Source organism: Chelonoidis abingdonii, chromosome 9 (genome assembly GCF_003597395.2).
Source record: "Chelonoidis abingdonii isolate Lonesome George chromosome 9, CheloAbing_2.0, whole genome shotgun sequence".
In the NCBI taxonomy this organism is placed as follows: domain Eukaryota; kingdom Metazoa; phylum Chordata; order Testudines; family Testudinidae; genus Chelonoidis; species Chelonoidis abingdonii.
The window spans coordinates 38,413,453-38,433,960 of NC_133777.1; the positions used below are offsets into that span (position 1 = coordinate 38,413,453).

The following is a 20,508-nucleotide window of genomic DNA, read 5'->3' on the forward strand; positions in this document are numbered from 1 at the left end:
ACACTCGTGAATGTTCCTGCCTGGACATCTCTGTCTTTGAGAACTTTTGCGAATTCCTGATTTCCTGCCAGGACCAGATTGTGTTAACTTCAGAAGGGGCAGGGGTGGACTCTCCTGTTTAATGTAACAGAGTCAGATGGCCTCACTTCCCTCTTGCCCTGCCACTTCATAAGCTGACTGTGAGTTCCTGGTAGGAATTCTGCCATCTACTGAGACCCCACAGGAGACAGACAGCTGCAAGCAAATTGTCACCACGCAAAGTCCTGGGAGTCATGGCTGAGGAAGTTTTCTCCTCTTGGTGCTGTGATTAAGTTTGAAAGTAAGTCAGTAAGCCAGCGTAGGTCAGCAGCTCCTAACCTGGATGGCATCTCCAGTTCTCGGAGGGAGATTCAGAGTCCTGAGGTGCATTGTGTGTGTGGAAAGAGGCCATCTTGTGGTGGGATCTTGTTGCCCTCTGCCGCTGCTGCTTTCTTTGGACTTATCATAGAACTGGAAGGGACCTTGAGAGGTCATCTAGCACTCAAGGCAGGACTAAGTATTATCTCTAGACCATTCCTGACAGATGTTTCTCCAACCTGCTCTTAAAAAATCCCCAATGATGGAGATTCCACAACCTCCCTAGACAATTTATTCCAGTGCTTAACCACCCTGACAGTTAGGAAGTTATTCCTAACGTCCAAACTAAACTGCCCTTGCTGCAATTTAAGCCCATTGCTTCTTGTCCAATCCTCAGAGGTTAAGAAGAACAATTTTCCTCCCTCCTCCTTGGAACAATTCTTTATGTACTTGAAAACTATTGTGTCCCCTCTCAGTCTTCTCTTCTCCAGACTAAACAAACCCAATTTTTTCAATCTTCCCTCGTAGGTCATGTTTTCTAGACCTTTAATCATTTTTGTTGCTCTTCTCTGGACTTTCTCCAATTTGTCTACATCTTGCCTGAGTTGTGGGGGCATAAGGAGGCTGCATGGGAATGCTGGAAGAGGCAGGCAGTATACCGCTTGGGAGTCTGTCCAGAGCGATTCAGCTGGCACTTGCTAGCAGCGAATAGTTGCTTATTTGTAATTGAGGCCTGCATCTTTGTTGCATCACCTTACTTCTGTAACTTGGCTCCTGCTTCATGGCCAGCTCATGCTGAGAACCAACAGGCCAAGGGGTAGAAAGTAAAACTCCTGCTGTCTCCAAGAGAGAACTTCAAGGAAGAGAGACAAGCAGAGGAGTCCATGTTGCAGTGGGAGCGGCTCAGATCAAAGCAGCCCTGGAATGTGTAGGTGCTCAGCAGAAAATCAACTGCCTATGCATCTTTCATTGACAGCACTGGGAGCTGCAGGGCTATTTCACTGCTGTGTGACTTCATTTAACTTGGCCCAGGTTGTTTTAGGGGTCACACAGTCCTGTTCTCCCCTTCCTTCGTCACGCATGGCATTTGCTGCTCTCACTTGTATCACTTCTGGAATCAGGTGGTAAGCTCCTTGGGGCAGGGATGAGAAGGGACCATTAGATCATCTAGATATCACAGGCTATATTACATTGCACTCAGTTCCCCTGTGTTGAGCCCAATAGCTTGTATTTGACTAAAGCATATTCCAGAAAGGCAGCCAGTCTGGATTTGAGGACATCAAGAGATGGATAACCCCCTGCTTTCTTTGGTCACTTGCTCCGATGGTTAATTATCCTCACTGGAGGAAGGATAGTCCAGTGGTTAGGGCACTGGCAAAGGATGTGGGGGACTCGCCTTCAATTACCTGCTCTGCCATAGTCTCCCTGTGTGGCCTGGGGCAAGCCTCTCAGTGCCTCAGTTTCCCATCTGTAAAATGGGGATGTTTCTCCGCTTCAAGGGGTTTTGTGAAACACATTGAGATCTGCTGATAAAAGAAGCTCTGTAAGAAATAGACTTTATTGTTGTTAATACTGATAAATATTTGTGCCTTATTTCCAGTTTGAAATTATCTGGCTTCAGCTTCGAGTCATTGGTTCTTGTTCTGCCTTTCTCTGCTAGATTAGAGAGCCCTTTAGTACTCAGTATTTGCGCCCTGTGAAGGTACCTGTTCACTGTAATCAAAGCACCACCCCATCTTTCTCATAAACTAAACAGATTGAGCTTTTTAAGTCCCTTACTCTAGGCACTTTCTTCAGCCTTTGAATCATTTCTGTGGCTCTTTTCTGCACCCTCTCCTATTTTCTCAACATCCTTTTTAAAATGTGGACCGCAGAACTGGATGTAGTATTCTAGTATCAGTCCTGCCAATGTCATGAAAACGCTCTCCACTCCTCCCTACTCCCCGTTTATCCATTCCAAGGAAAACATTAGCCCTTTTTGCGACAGCATTGCACTAGGAGCTCATGTTCAGTTGCTTGTCCACTAAATGCTGTTCATAATCACGGCTTTCTAGGATACGGTCCCCCATTCTGTAGGTCTGGCCTACATTCCTTGTTCCCAGGCATGTAACTTTTGCATTTGGCTGGATGAATATGTTTTGTCTGAATGGGCACAGTTTAATGAGCAATCCAAATGGCGCTGTATGACTGCCTTGTCCTCCATCATTATTTCGCATTATATCAATCTTTGTGTCATCTGCAAGTTTATCTTCAATAGATTTCTATTTACTTCCAGAAATTTGATGAAAATTGTTGGGTAATGTATGCTGGCTAGCATGCGCACGTGTGTGTGTGTGTGTGTGTACGTGTACGCACACACTCTAACATATTGTCTGCAACATATAAATATATTGGTATCCCTTGTGCACCATTAACATTAAGCATAGATATTGTAACAGTGATATAGCCTAAACTGGCCTATACCATGTCTCCGCCAATGATATTCCTGGCCAGTGCCTGCCTGCCTCTGTGAAATGAGGTCTAGGTTTTGGTACATTTCCCACTGGAGAGGTGTCCCCATCACCATCCTCTTCCCCCTCAAAATTGGTACTGATTCTCTTCCTCCTCCCCCCTCCCCGTGGTCAGTAGTGGGTGGTGGCATGGAGACAGGCCTCTCCTGAGCCATTAGGAGGGGTTCTTCGAGCTCAGGGGCAGGCACACTGGCATGGGATGGTGCAGGGAAGCTTGCACTGCTGCTCTCTGTGTTGTACCTCTCTAGAGCCGTGGTTTTCAACCGGTGGTCTGCGGCCCCCTGGAGGTCCACAGACTGTCTAAGATTTCTAAAGTGGTCCGCACCTCCATTTGAAATTCTGTAGGGATCTGCAAGCGAAAAAAGGTTGAAAACTGCTGGTCTAGAGATTTCTGCTTCCTTCAGTGTCCCAGGCTAACAGTCTGCTTGAAATTCCGAAGTTACACTCGCTTGTTCGGAGAGCTTGCTGATCTGGCTATGTCTTGCCACGCTTACAACCTTGAGCTTTACGTGAATTTATTCTCTTGAGTGGCACTGGTAACCACACTTAAATCAGGTCTGTATCTATTTGCGTAATAGTGCAAACGCAACCTGGTCACGTTCTTCTTCAGCTGCCTTATGTAGGTCACAGCAGCCACGGTTTGAGAATGGCAGCTATTTCTTGCTTTTGTCCTTTTTAATTTAGCAAGTTGGAAGAGCTCTGGTGAAGAAGTCAGTTCCTATTCTGACCTAGGTGAACCCTGGAGAAAGGTCTGCCATCTCCTGCTTGATTTGTGTGGAATATTCCAGATAGCTGTGCACTAAGGAAATAAAAATAAGGCAGTAACCATTCTCTGCATTGCTTGTTTAATTTAACTATTTTTAATCTGTACTTGGCAGCTTTTTTTATTAAATCATTGATGCCTTAAAACCTCATACCTATTAAATGTCCGCTTAAGGTGGAATTTATGTTGGTGTTGTCCAGAGGAAGCAGCAGTTATTGATCTCACTGAATGAGGCCTAAATGGGTTCCCTTGGGGACATCCTGCTAAAGTTACATCTAGCTACATCTACTGTGTATTCCGGATAGCCTCACAGAGTGCACTATATGGCCGTTTGGGAGAGAAGATCTACAGGTGCTGTAGAGCCAGAAGGATTCTAGGCAAAAGCCCCTTTGTTATCCAGACCTTCCTGAATGGTTTGTCCACCTAATTTAACCAGCTGAGCCTCAGAAGTGCTGCTGGTAGAATGTTAGAGGCTGGGCTTGGGCAGGAAGCTCAGTATCATTATAGGCATTTAAAAGGCAATCTATTTAAAACTGATCCACAGAAATAACTTTTCTACAAGCACATAAATAACTAAGGCACTGTAATGGAGTGGGACTCACCACCTCGGTGCCTCCTGCTGGCCATGCTGGGAAATTAGCTCTTGGTTGCCGGTGAGCCTTCCTCTAGTAGTGTCTCACCGCTGTCACTTCTGCTCCACCTCTAAGACCTGCATCGCTCCCTGGATTGCAGTGTCCTCTTCTAGGCATGGCCCTCCAGCCGTGCCCAGCGCTCGAGGCCCCTGCATTGGCAAGCAACTAAGTGAGATAATCCTGGCAAGCAACCTGCACCCCAACCTGCATAGGACAGTGAAAAATGCCCCAAATCACTGTCAATCTCATCTAGGAGAATATTCTTTCTTGACCCTACATATGGCGATCAGTTAGAGCCTGAGCATGTGAGCAACAGCCAGCCATCTAAGCATGTGAGAGAGAATGCTTGGTGCCGCCTCAGAGCCCAGTGTCCCATCTCCAGCCATACCCATTGCTGATGGAAGGAGGAGATATTTAAAAAAAAACACAAAAACCCTCCCCAAATATGTTGTGGAGGGAATCCCTTCTTGACCTCTGCAGGTGTCCGGCTGAAACCCTGAAGCATGGCCCTAGGAACATAAAGATGGTGGTGGAGTAGCATTTTAAATTACATAGTTCTCTGATTTTCAAGTGCATCTTGTCCTTTCTGTATCTCTCTCTTAGGACATGTCTACACTACAATCTTAAATTGACCTATGTTAGGTCAACTTACAGCCACCGCAGTAATTAATGTGGTGGTTGATGTCCACGCTGTCCTCCTGTTGGTGGTGTGTGTCCACACTAGGAGCACTTCCACTGACTGAAGAGGGGCAGTGTGGGGGGCTGCGATCCAGGGCTCTCAGTTCTGCACTGCTTACTGGGAGCCCAGCTGCCTGGCCAGGCTTTCTTACCTCCCTGCTGAGAGTGGAGGGGAAGCTGTCCTGTGTGTTTTACCTCCAGCGGGGTGATCCATGCCTGGAGTATGGTCAGCTGCCATGCTCCCAGCAGGGAGTCGAGACACCAGGGCACAGCAGGGCTCCCTCTGGGGAGCCTGAGTGGCAGCCTAAGCCAGGAGCCTGGGTGGCAGCCCAGCTTGTAGCAGAGACCCAACAGCAACCTAGCTGGGAACTGGCTTTCTTGTGAATTTCATGGCTCCAGCAGAGCCATGAAATTGACAAGAATTACAGCCAACAGCAGCTGATGTAAGGAACAGTGTCATGCTGACGTAAGCCCTATGCCTCTTGTGGAGATGGAGTTATGTCAGTGTACTAGGGCATTTACATCGGCGGGAACCAGGCTGTAGTGTGCATTGTCCATTGTGCGGATATCTTCATTTATAGTGCTTTCTCTTCTGTGGGATTGTGAATGTCACCTCCGTGGGACTGAAGAGACTGACACCGAGATCAGCTAACAGAAGTCAATAGCAGGCATTTTGCAGTTAGGTAATCTCTGAATGAGTTTCCGCTGCTTCTTAGGGCAGATCTCTTCTTGGTTTAAATGCTCATCTCAGTGAGACTTGCGCCTCTTGGGGTTACTCCCAAGAACAGGTGACTTGGATGGGTTTAGGGGAGTATCTTGACCTGAGGCAGATAACAAGGAAATTTAGGCTGAATATCAGAAAAATATTCCTGACAGTGAGCTCTGCCAGAACGGTGGAACTCTCTGCAGTGACATGGTGACCCATCGCTTGAGTCATTAAGACTGTACTGGACAAAACTTAACGTACTCTAGGAACACTCTTGCGCTGGCCTCTGGGGATGAAGTAGGTGAGGTAGTAAGTCTCTTCCATCTGTAATGTTTGTCCTAACTCTGGCTTTTTCTTGTAGGTATAAAGATGACCTAGACAGTCCTACTGAGGAGAACGGGAAGCAGAAGGTCTTGTACAGCCTAGAATTCACCTTTGATGCCGATGCCCGCGTTGCCATCACAATCTACTGCCAGGCTACAGAGGAATTCATCAGTGGCATGGCAGTGTAAGTCATGGGAAAACCGATTTAAAGGGGCACTGGTGACTTACAGGTCACAAGTCTGTCTGAAATTTTTTTCCTGGTACAACTAACAGGCAGGAGAAAGAGTGAGGTTTCTCCTTTCCAGTTTGCTTGCTTTGTGCATTTGGCAGCTCTGTGTATTATTAGTACTTTCCCCTGTTGGTTGGTTGTGTGGGTTTTTCCATGCACATTTGGGAAAAGAAAACTAAAACCATACAGTTTGTCAGGGAGACACAAGGTGTAGCTCCTGAAAGTGTAAACTCATTTTTTTAAATTGGCCGACTAGATTTGAAGAGGCTGTCCCTTTTCATTGGGACCCCTGGGTCAATGGAACCGATACAGTGAGAATGAGCACCCTTCAAGGATCAGGAGAGGGAAAAATATGTAAGGAATCGAGCCGCCTCTCCCCTCCTTTTGTGGTTAAATGACCATCTTATATAATTAATTATACTGAAGGGGCTAGCTTATGTTTTATAGGCAGTACTGCCTGTTAGATGTTTCCCTCCAGTTGCCTACTCTGACATTTGCATGGTCGATGGGGGTGGTCAAAGTTTGATCAATGCAATTTTAGTGTAGCTTGTATCGTCAATATAATTCAGTCATGAGACTCAAAGGCCCAGTATGCAATGCTTAATCTAGGTCAGCATATCTAGGCTCTGTCCAATCAAGGCAGAGTTTCATATTTTTGGGATGTTTTAGTCTCAAGGGACATGCTTCTGTGTTTAAAGACCTAGGGTGCTTGTAACTTTCTTTTATTCCATGCAGTTTGAGTACACATTTGGCGGCCTGGTGACTTACTAGTGCAGGCCTCTGATGGCATGATTTTTAGACTCCTCTGTTTATGAATAGCTCAGGATCTTTTGTTGCTAACAGAAATCTGCAAGCTGGAGAAGCTTAATGTTGAACTATAGTTGATGACTGACATCTCTCTACAGTTAGCATTAAGGGCTTCTTTAATTGTGTTCTACATCATACTAGCTTTCAAAGGAAACTTGTGTAATTTAAGATAAGTGATCTATTGATGATTAAAGCAGAAAAAAAATCAAACAGAATTCATGTTAAAAGACTTGCTTTAGGCACAATATAAACATCCTGCTAATGATCAATGAATGTTATTTTTAGAAATGGGGCCAAAGGCTGAACATTCCCATCCAGATGTGAATTCCTCCAAACTTGGAGAGTGTCCAAAGTCAGGATTTTGTTCAGGCTCCTCTCTAGTTTTGTTAAAGCCTGCAGCTGTCTTTACTCTTTGTGAAAAGTAATAAATTAGCTTCTCTTACAGAGCTTTGGCACCTCTTGGGAAGCTTTGAAAACCTGGCTCTTTAGCCCCAGTTTCTCCTGAGCAGAGCAGTATATAGGCAGGCTCCTAGAAATCCTAACTGTTTCCATGTTATGTTTTCGTAAGTCTTTAAAAATGTTTCCTGTGAATTTAGTGTTAGCAAAGATCTTGGCTTGACACTTGAAGTCCTCTGTCCTTAGAACTAGTGCAACATGGCTAGGCAGCAATGCCAGCTTCCCTCCTACTGCCCAGCAGAATATTCCTCACCCTTGCTCTGGAAAGGGGACCATCTTTAGGAACTATGCCTTTATGTTGGGGTGGCATAGCTGTTCAGTGCGCAAGCCCTTAGACTGAAAGAGCACAGCTGGGTTCTGTTCCTGCCTTTCACTGACCCTTGAGCAAATCAACCATGCCTCAGTTTCCCCACCCATACAAGGAGGATAATGAGGGCTTATGACTGGTGGTGGTGGTGGTTACGGTTGCAACAGAAGCCGATGGACTCTTCTGAAGCCAAGATCCTGTTTTCATGCAGATGTGGTAGGTAATAGGGATCTGGGGAAGAGAGCAGCAAATATAGACTTTATAAACTGCTTTAATTCAAGCCAGACTATTTTCCCATGTGATGGTGGCGGCGGCTCTGTACGCACATCTTGGGGCTTGTGCAGCTGCCTGAAGTGGGTTTCTGTGCTTCTCTGGATTTAGCATGCTGCTACTAAAAACCTTCTTTTAAAGCCCTGATTTTAGCTTTGCCAAGCAGTTCTGTAAGGGCAAACACTGTAATTACTTTGATTTATTCTCTTCAAGTTCTGGTGGAAAAAACAACTCTGGGCTGCATTTTTAGAACACCTCAAAGTGGAGAGCTGCATTTTTAGCACACTAATTGGAGTGCACGATCACTGAGGGTATTTTATCTCCATTGGTTTGATGGTAACATCTAAACTGAAGGGTCAGTGTGTGCAACTGTTGTGTGTGTTAGAATCAATGCTCCCCCCCCCCCCCTCCCCCTTCAGACTGATATGCCCAGCGGTTTGCGGGGAGGAGCAGGATCTCTCTGAAAACCAAACTCACTTTTTCATCTTAAGTGGAAGCCAATCTCTGAAGCAGGAGAGGCTTCCTCCAAAGGGTGCCAAGGCGAATGTGTTCTCTTAACCACCAGCCTGCAGCGTGCTCCTTGGAAGTTCTAAATGGCTGAAGCTCACTTCCCTGTCTGCTTTGCTGAAAGACCCACAATCCCTAATTACACTAACACGATGTTTGCTTCAGTCCCCTGCTTGGAGCATGGCTTGGGCCTTTTAGTCATTTTGCTGCATTTTTGAGGAGGGACTCTCAGGTCTTGGGGAGAGGTATCCTGTGCAGAGACCATTCATCCATGGACCACAACCCCCCATGGCCTGCTTATCTGGCAGCTCTATCCAGAGCTAATAGGTCTCCTTCCCTTTGCTAAGAGAATGGGGGTCCATTTCACAGACAAAAGGAAATCTCCTCCTGGAATGACTCAGCACTCCAGTTGAAAAAGGAATGGCATCAGTACCATGGGAATCCATCTTGAAGACACAAGGAGGGAAGACTTGTCTCTTCTCTATCTGAGATTTATCTGTCTGTTTCATGGGACCAGCTGCGTTTTCTGGAATCTGTTAGGCTGGGGAAGATGGCATGTTTGTGCTGTATGAGCAGGCTGTGTGTTTCATTGCACGATTAGTAGCTTTGAGATCCCTTCCCTCATCTGTCCAAAGCCTCTCACCACACTGGCATGTCATGCTCTTTGTTAAAACAGGGTACCAAACAGGGTACCTAGGGATTTCCCAGCTGCAGCTGTCTTGCTGAATGTCACAGAACCATTTCCTAACTGTGAGGTCTGAGGGTTCAGTAGTCCCCTAAGGGAAAGAGTTGGAGTCAGCCCCATGACTGGAATCACTTAAAACTAGCCATCTGGGCTGGACATGCCCTTTAAGGAACAATTCTGTCCTGCCAAAGGTGACCTGATAGTCTTGGTCTCTAACTCTGCATGAGGATACTGCTCAGTACTTGTGCAGGGCTTTTCCTCTCCATGTGCTTTAGCGACAAGAGATACTATTCCCTGGTTTACTTATGCTGCACTGTTTTCTTGCAGGCACAGTGAAGCACAGCTGATTTCATTGGAATGATTTATTACATTTCATTTCTATTAGTATTAGGTGTTGCAAAACCACCCCACTCAACCCTCTCTTTCTTAAACTGACAGCACATGTGACACCGGGTCACTTACCTGTTACACATTCTGTTTGCATGTGGGATTTTGAACTTAATTCCTTTTGATGGCGGTGAATCAGCTAATCAGATTTATGGCTTGGCCTACTGGCTGCATTCAGTTGAGTGTGTACAAGAAGGAGGCAGCAGTACTAGATGAGCCTCTGGTCACTTAATAGTCTCATGCCTATTCATGGCCTGTGAAAGTCCTTTCTGCTATTCATGCTTAATTTGGCTTCTCTGTACAATCAAAAAGTGTGTGAAGCAGTCCAGGGCTGGGTATTTGCTGCTGGGCACAAGCCTACTCCTGTCTTTAAGGCCAAAGACTGCTTTGAGCCATACAGATAGCAGCCATAAAACTGGAACTCATATGCCATAAAACTAAATTCCAGAGATTTCACTGTTCACAGGTAAATATGAGTTTACCCCCCCTCCCTCTTGCCTTACATGCTAGTGCAGCTGCAGAGAAACTGAGCAACTTGGGCATGCTGGTTAGAGTAAATATGAATGCAGCATCTCTTACACAGCAAGTCCAGCTAGCAAATCTAATCATCTACAGTCTTGGGATGGTGAAACCTGCCTACCAAAGGGCAGATTTCACACACTCAGCAGGCCAGAGTTTCTCTGGGGCTGGTGCAGAGAAGCTGTGCCTCTTCCTGAGAGAAAGGAGAGAGATGACATTGCACTATGTGGCAACCTGCCATCAGGTCAGGATTGGACACACAAACGGACACAAGATCAAACCCCAAACACTGTGTGACCTGTCCTTCATGGGTCCTAACTGCTCTCACAGAGACCTGAGGGGTCTGGCTTTTCATACTCAGCTGTTTAGCAACATTTGTCTAGCTTATTGTGCCAATAAAATCTCATTGAATTGAGGTGATGCCTATGCCTGACTTGATACGCTTATGTCTGAAGGGGAAATAAAGTTGACTGCAGATCCCTTTCCTAGGTGAAGGGAGAGGATGCAGTATAGGGGAGTGGGGTGTCAATTCCATGCCAACTCCTGGGGCTCAGAACATCAGCAAAGCACTATTGGCTTTCCCAACTCTTGCTGCTGTCAGCATGAAAATCCACCAAGAACACCAAGACCAAAATGCAAGCTGCCTACACTCAGACTTGCAGGTGGAACTCAAGTGCATCCCCAAAAGGCAGACCCATGCTGTTAAATGGTCTTCTATGGTGCTCATTGTACTCCAGGCTGCACACAGGTGGCACATACAGACTTTTGAAGCAAGATAATTCTAAATGTGGGACTGGTGTGGAATGATGACTACAGTGGCTGACAGTCCATGTAGTGGTAGGTGTGCCCATCGATAAAATGTCTTTCTAGCTGCGATGGTGAGAACGTCTGCCTTCTCTAGCAGGTCTTGTCTGAGGAGCTCCAAATGCTGTGCAAGCAACAATGAAGTACAGTCTTGTGGCTGGGGAGTGCAAGCAACAGTACAGTACAGTCTTGTGTCTTCTCCCTCATCTCTTCTAGCAAGTCATAGAATCATAGAAGATTAGGGTTGGAAGGGACCTCAGAAGGTCATCTAGTCCAACCCCCTGCTCAGATTTTTACTCCAGTTCCCTAAATGGCCTCCTCAAGGGTTGAATTCACAGCCCTGGGTTTAGCAGGCCAATGCTCAAACCATTGAGCTATCCCTCCCCCTAAGAGTTGTTTAATGATTAGCTCAGGGGATGGGGACTGGAACTTGAAGCATTTATGTTTCGTTCCCAGTGCTGCTCCCAGTTGGATGTGACCTTGGGCAAGTCCCTTTCCTTTTCGGTGTCAGTTTCCTCATCTGTATGGTGGGGCCGTTAACACCTAGCTAGCAATTGAGTTGGTTCTTTGATGTCATTGATGGAAGGAGTCAGACAGGGACACTGTGTGCTCGCTTTAGCTGATTTGACTGTACGGTAAGTAAAACCACACTCACCTGTGTACCCTATAATTCACACACAAAGCAGCTGTCACTTCCCACCTCCCCACAGCACTTTAATAACAGAGGTTGCAGCGAGATCTCCTATTACTACAGCTGTGTTATTTTTATGCTGTACTGTTCTGAACATTTTTGAGTATATTGTGAAGTATTGTCATAAATCATCAAAATGAAACTACTCCAGCGAGAATGAACAAAGCACGTTTTAGTGCAGTCCCCTGGATTGTTTTTATTATTTGCCCACTTGTCAATTTGCAAAATCAGTCTTTTGCACCCCGTGCAAGTGAGTCCACTGACCGTCTAATTAGCCTGGCAAAATTCTACAAGCCAGATCCTTAGCTGGTGTCAGTGTCATGGCAATGGATTTCTGGTGTAATTATGCCAGTGTACACCAACCGGGAAGGAGGTCCTGTATGCCCACTTGCCTGGGGCATGTAACTGTTGGCTCAGGCCGGCTGGGCAAGACATTCTCAGTTCTTTCTCCTCCAGACATTTATGCTGTGCTCATCACCAAGATAGCTGAGGCCAAACTAGGAGGCCTAAAATCAGAAGTTTAAATTCCTCAAATAGAAGTGGTCTCTCTTTCTCCAAGCTTCCTGCTCCCACTGGCTTGAGTGGGATTTGTAAGTGCTCAGCTTCTCTGACAATTGGACGACTAAATCCTAACGACTTGACTGTGGATTTTGGAGCCTAACTTTAGGCCCCCAGTTTGAAAGTAGTGGCCTGAGCGCGTAAGGGTAAGGGCAGATGAGCAGGCACTTTCCCTGGGTTGGTGCTTTTTAATGGTAGGTGTGCCGCGGTGCTCAAAACAGGCCGTGGATAGCTCACTAGTGATCACGTGTGTCAGAACAGCACTACATCTCTCAGCTGTTAGGTGGTTGAGTGATGTAGCTGTCCTGGAGCAGCCTGCTGTGGACTCCAGAGAGAACATCTCCTGCTTTAGACAGCCAACCAGCAAATTGGAAATGGAACTGTCAGCTAGTTAAAAGTTCATCTAAGGAGCCAATCAACTGTACCATGCAACCATGGCAACAAAAGCATTACTGTGGCGCTCCGGGAAGCTTTAAGCTCTGAATGCAAGACAGAAAACATGAGGGAGATGACTGCTGTTCTATAAATACGTGGGAGCTGCATCGTGCTGCTGGCTGGAGCAGAGGCAGGGCACAGTAGGTGGTGGTGGCTGTTGTCATGTTCTTTGGATCCCTCGTGGGAGCTGTGCCTTACCATCTCTTTTCTGCACACGCTGCATTGGTTACCTGGGCCAAGTTGTACTTTGTGGAAGTCGCAAGCATCCTTCCCAGTCACAGCAGGTGCTTTAGTTCCTACCAGTCTGCGAGCTCCGCTTCTGTATCACAAAAGGGCTAATCAGATTCTTAATCCTTTTAAGATGCTGAATCTGGATCTCCTAGCGATGCTTCTACTCCCTGGCTTCCTCTTTCCTTGCACACTTTCCTCAGAGCCATGGTCTTGCCCTTCACACACCTCTGCCCTTCTCTCATTCTCTTTCACCGCAAGAGCCTCACCTCCCATTCTCCTTGCCTCTCTTGCTTGGTTTCTCTCCATCCTCTGCTCTTTGAGCGAGCGCAAAGCCCTTATTTCAAACCATTTGTTTTTACCGAGCCGCTGCTATTCCTCTTCCTTACAATGGAGGATACTGAGGATACCAGCCTATTACTATGGCTAACCAGTGGAGTTACACCTTTAACTCAAGTACATAAGGGTCTGGACTGTAGGTCCTGGGTTTGAACTCTGCTAAACACCCCTTTGCTTCCCCTGTGATTTGTAAGACATCACTTACATCCTGGACATTGTAAATAGTTGCACCAGGCGAAAATCTCCTTGGATTCTTACAGCCCTGCTGGAACTTCTAACTTGGGTTAGAGCAGAGAACCCAGCCGATTACAAGTGCAGAAGGCCTGGAGGGTGGCAGCTGGCCCTGCTGCTCCAGGTGATGCCTTGATTTCAAAGTAAGACCCTATACAGTGGAAGAACTGTCACTCCGCCATAGGTGTGGAGGGAGAGTCGGCCACACCCCTGGATCTGTTGTTGATGCAGCTGGTGGGGAGGGTGCCCTTGAGCTAGTGGAGTCATACTGCCCTCAGATCAAGGGTGCTTCTCTTGCAGGGAGGGTGGGGGCACGGGACTTGGAGACTTGGGTGTGGGAGGAGGATGTCAAATTTAGTTTCTGCTGCTTGGCCCAATGCTGATCCAATGCTGAGCTGCCACTGCTCTCTGTGTGCAGCCATTAGAGGACACTAAATGCCATCTTGCAGGAGGGGGGAAGATGTGGAATGATTTATCACTGTTAGATCACTGCGCAAGCTTTCAGCTGTGCGTGTGAGGGGAGGGGCCAGACTTCCTCTTCAAAAGTATTGAGGAGACCTGAGCCTGCTAAACCATGTGGCGGCAGTGCTTGTACTCCAGATCTGTGGGGTCAGCCTTTGCTAGCCTGGGCCCCTTGTCTGCAGTGCAGTGTGCTGCCATGTTGACTAATATTCCCAGCCAGGCCACTATGGAACTGATCAACTTGACTGCAGATCAGGGCTGTGTTCCTGCACTGTTTCCCTCTCCTGAGCCCACTTTCCCTTCCTTTTTGTGTCCAGAGTGAATGACTGTCGGCCCCTGCCAGCTACGCTTCTTAGAGTAGCCATTTGTGATTCCTGGGAGGCTGCAGGCGTGAATGACTTTCTTAGAGTCCAGCACAGAGCAATCACTTGTTACACTGAGTTTTCTTTTTTGCCCCTTCTCCAGATACAGCACAAAGAATCCTTCTCTGCAGTCAGAGACGGTTCATTACAAGAGAGGGGTGAGCCAGCAATTCTCCCTGCCTTCCTTCAAGATTGATTTCTCAGACTGGAAGGACGATGAGGTAAATCTCTCCTTAGATTTCCCTCTTCTCCAAAACCCTATTGTTCCAGAAACAGTGGGCTCTGTTTGTTTAACTTCCTGAGTTGTAGCTGGAAAATTATCAGTCACAGCTGCCGTGGCATGATCTGTCAGCATGGGGTGAAGGGCCCTGGGAGAAATGGGTCTGAAATATTCAGGACAACTGTTGGGTAGGTACATTAAGCCTCTCCCCTTCCCTCAAAAAAAAAAAAAAAAAACCCACCCCCAACCCCCCAAAAAAAACCAAGAAAAAAAAAAACATGGGATGTGGGCAGATTGGACTGTCTCTCGATATCTCAGATACCTGGAGTAGGATGGAACTTGTCTACAGCTCTCTGGGTGAATGATACTGGTGCCATGTCTAAAGGAAGCTGCTTGTTTTTCAGCCAGTCTTGGTGTGATGCTCTCCCAACTGATCAGGGCCCTGTGGGAGCTCAGGAACATAAGTCCCCTTCAGAGAGGCATTTATCGCCTAATAATGTGTCTGTTTACACAGAGCCTGCAAAAAAAGTTGATGTCCACTTTCTGTAGCAAACGTATTAATCACATGATTGATAAGTAAACTTCTTTTTAAAGAGAGAGTCTCCAGTTACAATATTGACTATTTTTTTTTTTACCCCATCAAAGAAAGTCAGAATCGTCCAAGCAGGGTTGAATTTGATCACTTTGAAAATAAATACTTGTCTTCTGTAGAAAAGAGTACAGTTCTGAATTGTGTTCTGAGCTGTGAATTAGTATTAGTATTCCACTTCTCGTAATGTCCTACTGATGAATCAGTGCGTGTGTGTTTTTTCCTAGTGTGTGTCTGTTACAGAATATTGAGGGGACGCATATGTATTCGTAGATTTCAAGGCCAGAAGGGATGAGGGATCACTGTGATCATGTAGCCTGATCTCCTGTGTAACACAGGCCAGACAACTGCCCCACAATCATTCCTATTTGAACTAGAGCAGGTATTTTAGAAAAGCATCCTCCAAATCTTGATTTAAAAATTGCCAGTGACGGAGAATTCTCCACAGCCCTTTTGGAAAGATGCTACAAAGGTAATTGAGCCTATAAGGCATATCTGCGTTCATTCAAGGGTTTCAAAGAACTCAAGATCACCATGGCTGAAGCTGTGTTGGTTGGGAAAGTGAGCATTTATGTATAGCCTTCCATAAGCTTCCCTTTGCCTGGTATCTGATAGATAAGAAGATTTTTACAAGAAAATGAAAGGGATTCTATCAAGTCACGTGGGCCTAAAACGTAAAGGGATATGTGACCTCCTGAATCGTACTCTGTGTGACATGTTAAGTTACAGTTATTACAAGTAACTTACCTACCTTCCTAGAACTGAGAGATTAGCGAGAAAAAATACTGATATTTTTTCTGGGGTTCTTTGTATGTTTAACAGCAGTTTTGGTATGTTCAATTTCACTGTTTCATCTGGTTTATCATCCTTAGGATGAGGCTTTTATGTCTGCTGATTTCATTTCAAAATTATGGTGCACCTTACTACAGAGGAGGATTGTGGGGTCAAAGGTGACTGAGCCAGTCACTGCATTTCTTTTCTTTTGTTTCCATTTTTCCCAGCACCTGCCAGTTAGGTAAATATTGGGTGGGATCTTTCTCAGTTTAAAATATTGTGTTTACCATAACTGACGTTAACCACCCTTGGATGGCATAGTTGTCAAATTACTAAAATACTGATGGTGAATATCCCTCTAAACCTAGCTAGGGGGTTTAAAGGTTCTCTGTTCATATAAATTGCCTAGTATTTTAATCATGCTGAAGTCTATCTCAGTTGCATCTGTGGCATTGAGATCAACATGTGAACTACACTTTGTCAAAATAGCATCTTCTCTGATTGGTTTTAAATTTGCTTCATTTCAGTTCCTAAGTTCCCTTTGTTTTTGTCTCTTGGGACAAGATTAACAGGCACATCTGACTAGCTTCCTCGATACCATTTCCTTTAGCTTATCCTTGGAACTTGTCACATCACTGTCTATGGAAGGCTGGATTTTCTTTAGCTGAGTGCTTACCTCGCCTATGTGCTAGAGGAAGTGGTGGTGACACAATAATCCTTTGAGTCAGTAACATACCAGTGCCCCAGCATGGAATTGTGGGAAGCTGTGCTGCTAGAGGTGCTGGTCTTGTTGTTGAGCCATAATACCAAGGTCTTGGCCATTTGTGGTTAATGGTGCTCTCTTCTCATAAGAGAATTATGAGTGCTATTAAGCTGGGTGTCTTGGCCAGATTCCAAACAAGATAGGGACCTTCTCTAACCCTCACACTACTGTCCAAGGTCAACCGGATATGATGATATTCACTTCCTCTCATAAACTGTTGTAATGCTGCAGTGCATGGTTAAATGTGTGGGGAGAAACCCTATATATTTTGTGTGATCCTAGCAGAGCGAATAGCCATTGGTAAAATACACCCCTAACCATAGTTTCAAAACAAATCGCAAGGCAATTACCAGCCTCTTCCCCATGATCCTCAGAAATCTGGGTTGCAGATGTTCTGGCTTCTCTGCCAATAGATGACCTGAAAGAACTGTCTCATTCTCAGCCCCGCTTTTTGGTCCTTTTGTCACTCACTCTGACGAAGGAAGCAGGATGCTGGCAGTCCAGACTCTCCTCAGCCTCTTAGAAAAGCAAATTTGTTCAAATCCTCTGTTAATATCATTTCTGACCAGCCAGAGTCACTTGTAGTTGTGCAAACAGGTTTTTAACTCTTAGCAAAAGTTTTGCAGCTCATCTTTAAACAGCTGTGTGGAGGTGATCTGTGTATTGCGCATCTGTTGGTCAAGTCTTCAAAGCTCTTTGGAGTCAGAGATACTATAGAAGTGTAAGCTATAAACCTTCTTCCCATCCCCTTTTCAGACCAAATTCTGCTGATCCACTCTGCCGATCTGTTGCATAATCAGTACTGCCGTCTGGCAGGTGTGCAACTGACTTCACTGGGAGCTCTGCTTGGGGAGCAAATGTAGAACAGGCAGCATGGCTCAGAGGAGCCGTTCTGTGTGTGTATCTATCTACCCTTCCCCCCTTCACACTCAGTAATATGCATTTGGCTAGAGCTTCCTAACTACTCTCTGAAATGCAGCACTCCTCTGTCTGACATCAAACTGTGTGTTGCTCGTCAGCTGTATGCTCTTAAACCCTGTGGACTGCTTGCCAGCTTCACTGTTGGTTTGTCAGAATAAGATGGAGTTCATGCTTTTGCCTACTGTAATGCTGGTATATGACATAGCTCTTGACCAGATGACAGGATGGAAAGTGTTATTGCCTGGGGTGGTTGGTTGGATAAACTTTACTAAATGCATGTTTTACTTTGTCTTTACAAATGTGTTGGTTCATTGGCAAGCTGTACTAAGAGGCTTTCATTGTCGAAAGACTATCTTCTGCACATCCAAGAGGGAATGTGAAGTGCAGCCTTTGGGAGACCATACAGTCAGACGCTGCACAAATTCAGCTTGTAAAGCAAAAGTAGTTCTGGTCTATGCTTTCTCCACCAAATGTGCAAAAACATAGCTGTGCTCTTGCACTAGTAGATTGGAGCAGGAAGCAAAGCAGGAACCTAAGAGCTGCTTTCAGCAACACTTTAGTCAATTATCTTTAATGAGTTGAGAATGTTTGGAGCCAGACATGGTAGTTTGAAAATGGCTAGCTAGAGACACTGCGTACCCCTGCAGAGGATCTGTCAGTGTTTGAGGGTAAGCTGAGACAGGAAGTGGTTGCAGTCACAAGACCTTTAATAGTAACTGGTCTGAATTGATACACAGTAGTGTCATTATATAATTGAGAACTGGAAGCTTTTCTAGGAAGCCTATAGACTAAATATAGTTAAATATTTCCTAGAACATTTGGCCTCTGTAATGATTAGACTGAAGCTAGGAACAAAAAGGTAGTAGATTCCCAATTTTCTATTCTCCCGCACACTCCACAAAGTAACTAAAGCCTGGTCTACACTGCAAAGTTAGGTCGATGCAAGACAGCTTACGTGGACCTAGTTGTGCATGTGTCTATTCTTAATTTTGTCTCCCACCAATGTAAGCACACCATTATGCTGACACAATAACATCAGTGCCCCGAGCAGTGAAGAGCCATAGCCATTTACTTAGGTCAATGCAGTGCAAGTGTAGACGCTGTGTTACTTATGTTGGCTTTAACTGTCCTCCAGCAGCTGTCCCACAATGCCCAAGCGGACTGCTTTGGTCTCCAATGTGAACTCTGCTTCCCTGGGGTCACGGAAACTGGAAGTCCCTCCCTTTCCTCCTCCATCCGCCCGACCCCCCTCCAAAGCTCTGCAAATTTTTTAAATTCCTTTTTCTGATTGCCTGGCTTAGCGACCACACCTAGCAGCTGTCTATTGTTGATTGAAACTGCCCAGTTGACCATGCTGTCTGCACATTCCTGCCTGGAGTAGGCAGAAGATATTGGCTCTCCTAGACCTGTGGGGAGGAGGCTGTGTAGGCATAGCTCTGAACCAGCAATAGAAACCTTGACATCTATGAGCAGATTGTTCAGGGGATGCAAGAGAAGGGGCATGACCAGGGACCAGCAGCAGTGTCACATGAAAGTCAAGGAACTGCAGCACATGTACCAGAAGGCCAGGAAGGTCAACAATCAGTCTGGTGCCAAGCCACAGACCTGCTGCTCTTACAAAGAGCTGTATGCCATCCTCGGTGGACACCCCCCAACCACCCCCAGCACTGTGAATATCTCCGAGGAGCCTGAGTCACAGGTCCCTGCCGTGAACAACAAGGAGGAGGTGGAAGAGGAGGGATATGGGAGACAGGTGACCAGGGGAATCCTGCTGCACAGTGAGGACCTGTTTTTGATTCCACTGCAATCCAGCCAGTCCTGCCTGTTGATCACAGGCAAGCCCATTGAAGAGGAAGGAGCCTTGGGTAAGTGTCTGTGAATAAATATTTAAATTATGGGGGTGGCATCCACAAAGTAGCAGGACATTTTTATTAATTGACTCATGTAGAAGAGGGAGTGGTACAACCAAGAGAGGTAGAGTTGCTATCAGGTTTTCATTCCCCTCTAGAGTTAGGCGAGGGGACCACGTGAAGCAGTTTGTTTATGTACAGAGGGATGTCCCTGGAATCTTCCATAGAGATCTCAGTGAAACTTTCATGGCAGTCCTATTCCATTGTCAGCTGAAGGTTGCTAGGGAGGGCTTTCTTATTTCTTCTTCCATGGTAAGACACTGTCCCATGCCACTTGGTGATCATTTTAGCAGGCACCATTGTAGTGCACAGGCTAGCAGCATACGGGCCAGGCAGTTTTGGGACGCCAGCAGCAGCTGTGCTCTCTCTGCCTCTGTTACCCTCAGGGCTGAGATATCAGCTAGAATCACCACCATCTGTGCTATTCAGTATTCAGTGCCATTGCCCTGTATGACTAGAATCATGTGATTAAACAATTCCCTCCTCATTTCCCCTACCCCCAATGAACCATACTCACCAAGGGCTGGTGCAGTGACTGCTGCCATGCACAAGCAATCCCAAGCAGAAGTGAGAATGTAGAGCTTAAAACTTTAGAGGAGCAAGGGGAGTGAATTCAGCATCTTAAGTTTTGCTTTCTGTAGTGAATATGCTGACAGTGGTACCTCTGTGTGTTTTATTTGCAGCTGCTGCCATTGTGACCTTCAGGGTCTCCTGCTCCACACCCATGGAGCCAGATAAGGAGGAGAAAAAGGAGATCTCAGGACGACCTCTTTAATGAGATCCTGCAAGGCTGTACTGCACCATACCACGAGCACTGGGCCTCGGAGGATGAACTGTGTGGACAGCCTGGAGAAGGAGCAAGTGGAGAAGAAAGGCTCAGGAGTCCCAGCAGGACAAGCAGATGAAGATGCACCAGGACATAATGGGGCTTCTCAGGCAGCAAACACAGATCCTGCAGATTCTGGTGCAGGTTTAACTATCTCAGGCTCACGCCTCTCTGCAGCCTATTGAAAGCCCAACATTAGGAACTTTCTACACCCCCCTGTCAACATACCATGTGGAATCAGGGGTCACTGCAGTACCCCTACCACTCCACCCGGGAGCA

At 46.1% G+C, this 20,508-nt stretch overlaps 1 protein-coding gene across 6 annotated transcripts in view; it reads left to right on the forward strand.

Annotated features, from left to right (window-relative positions):
* Nucleotides 1–20,508, forward strand: part of MGRN1 (mahogunin ring finger 1) — a 109,885-nt gene that overhangs the window by 26,048 nt on the left and 63,329 nt on the right. For all 6 annotated transcript variants that reach the window (XR_012656519.1, XR_012656518.1, XM_032781619.2 and 3 more), the window contains exons 4-5: nucleotides 5,987–6,133; nucleotides 14,330–14,447. Coding sequence is in view for 4 of the 6 variants with exons in the window: in XM_032781619.2 (XP_032637510.1) it covers nucleotides 5,987–6,133; nucleotides 14,330–14,447 (265 nt within the window). In the remaining 2 variants the exon portion in view is untranslated. The remainder of the gene's footprint in view (nucleotides 1–5,986; nucleotides 6,134–14,329; nucleotides 14,448–20,508) is intronic.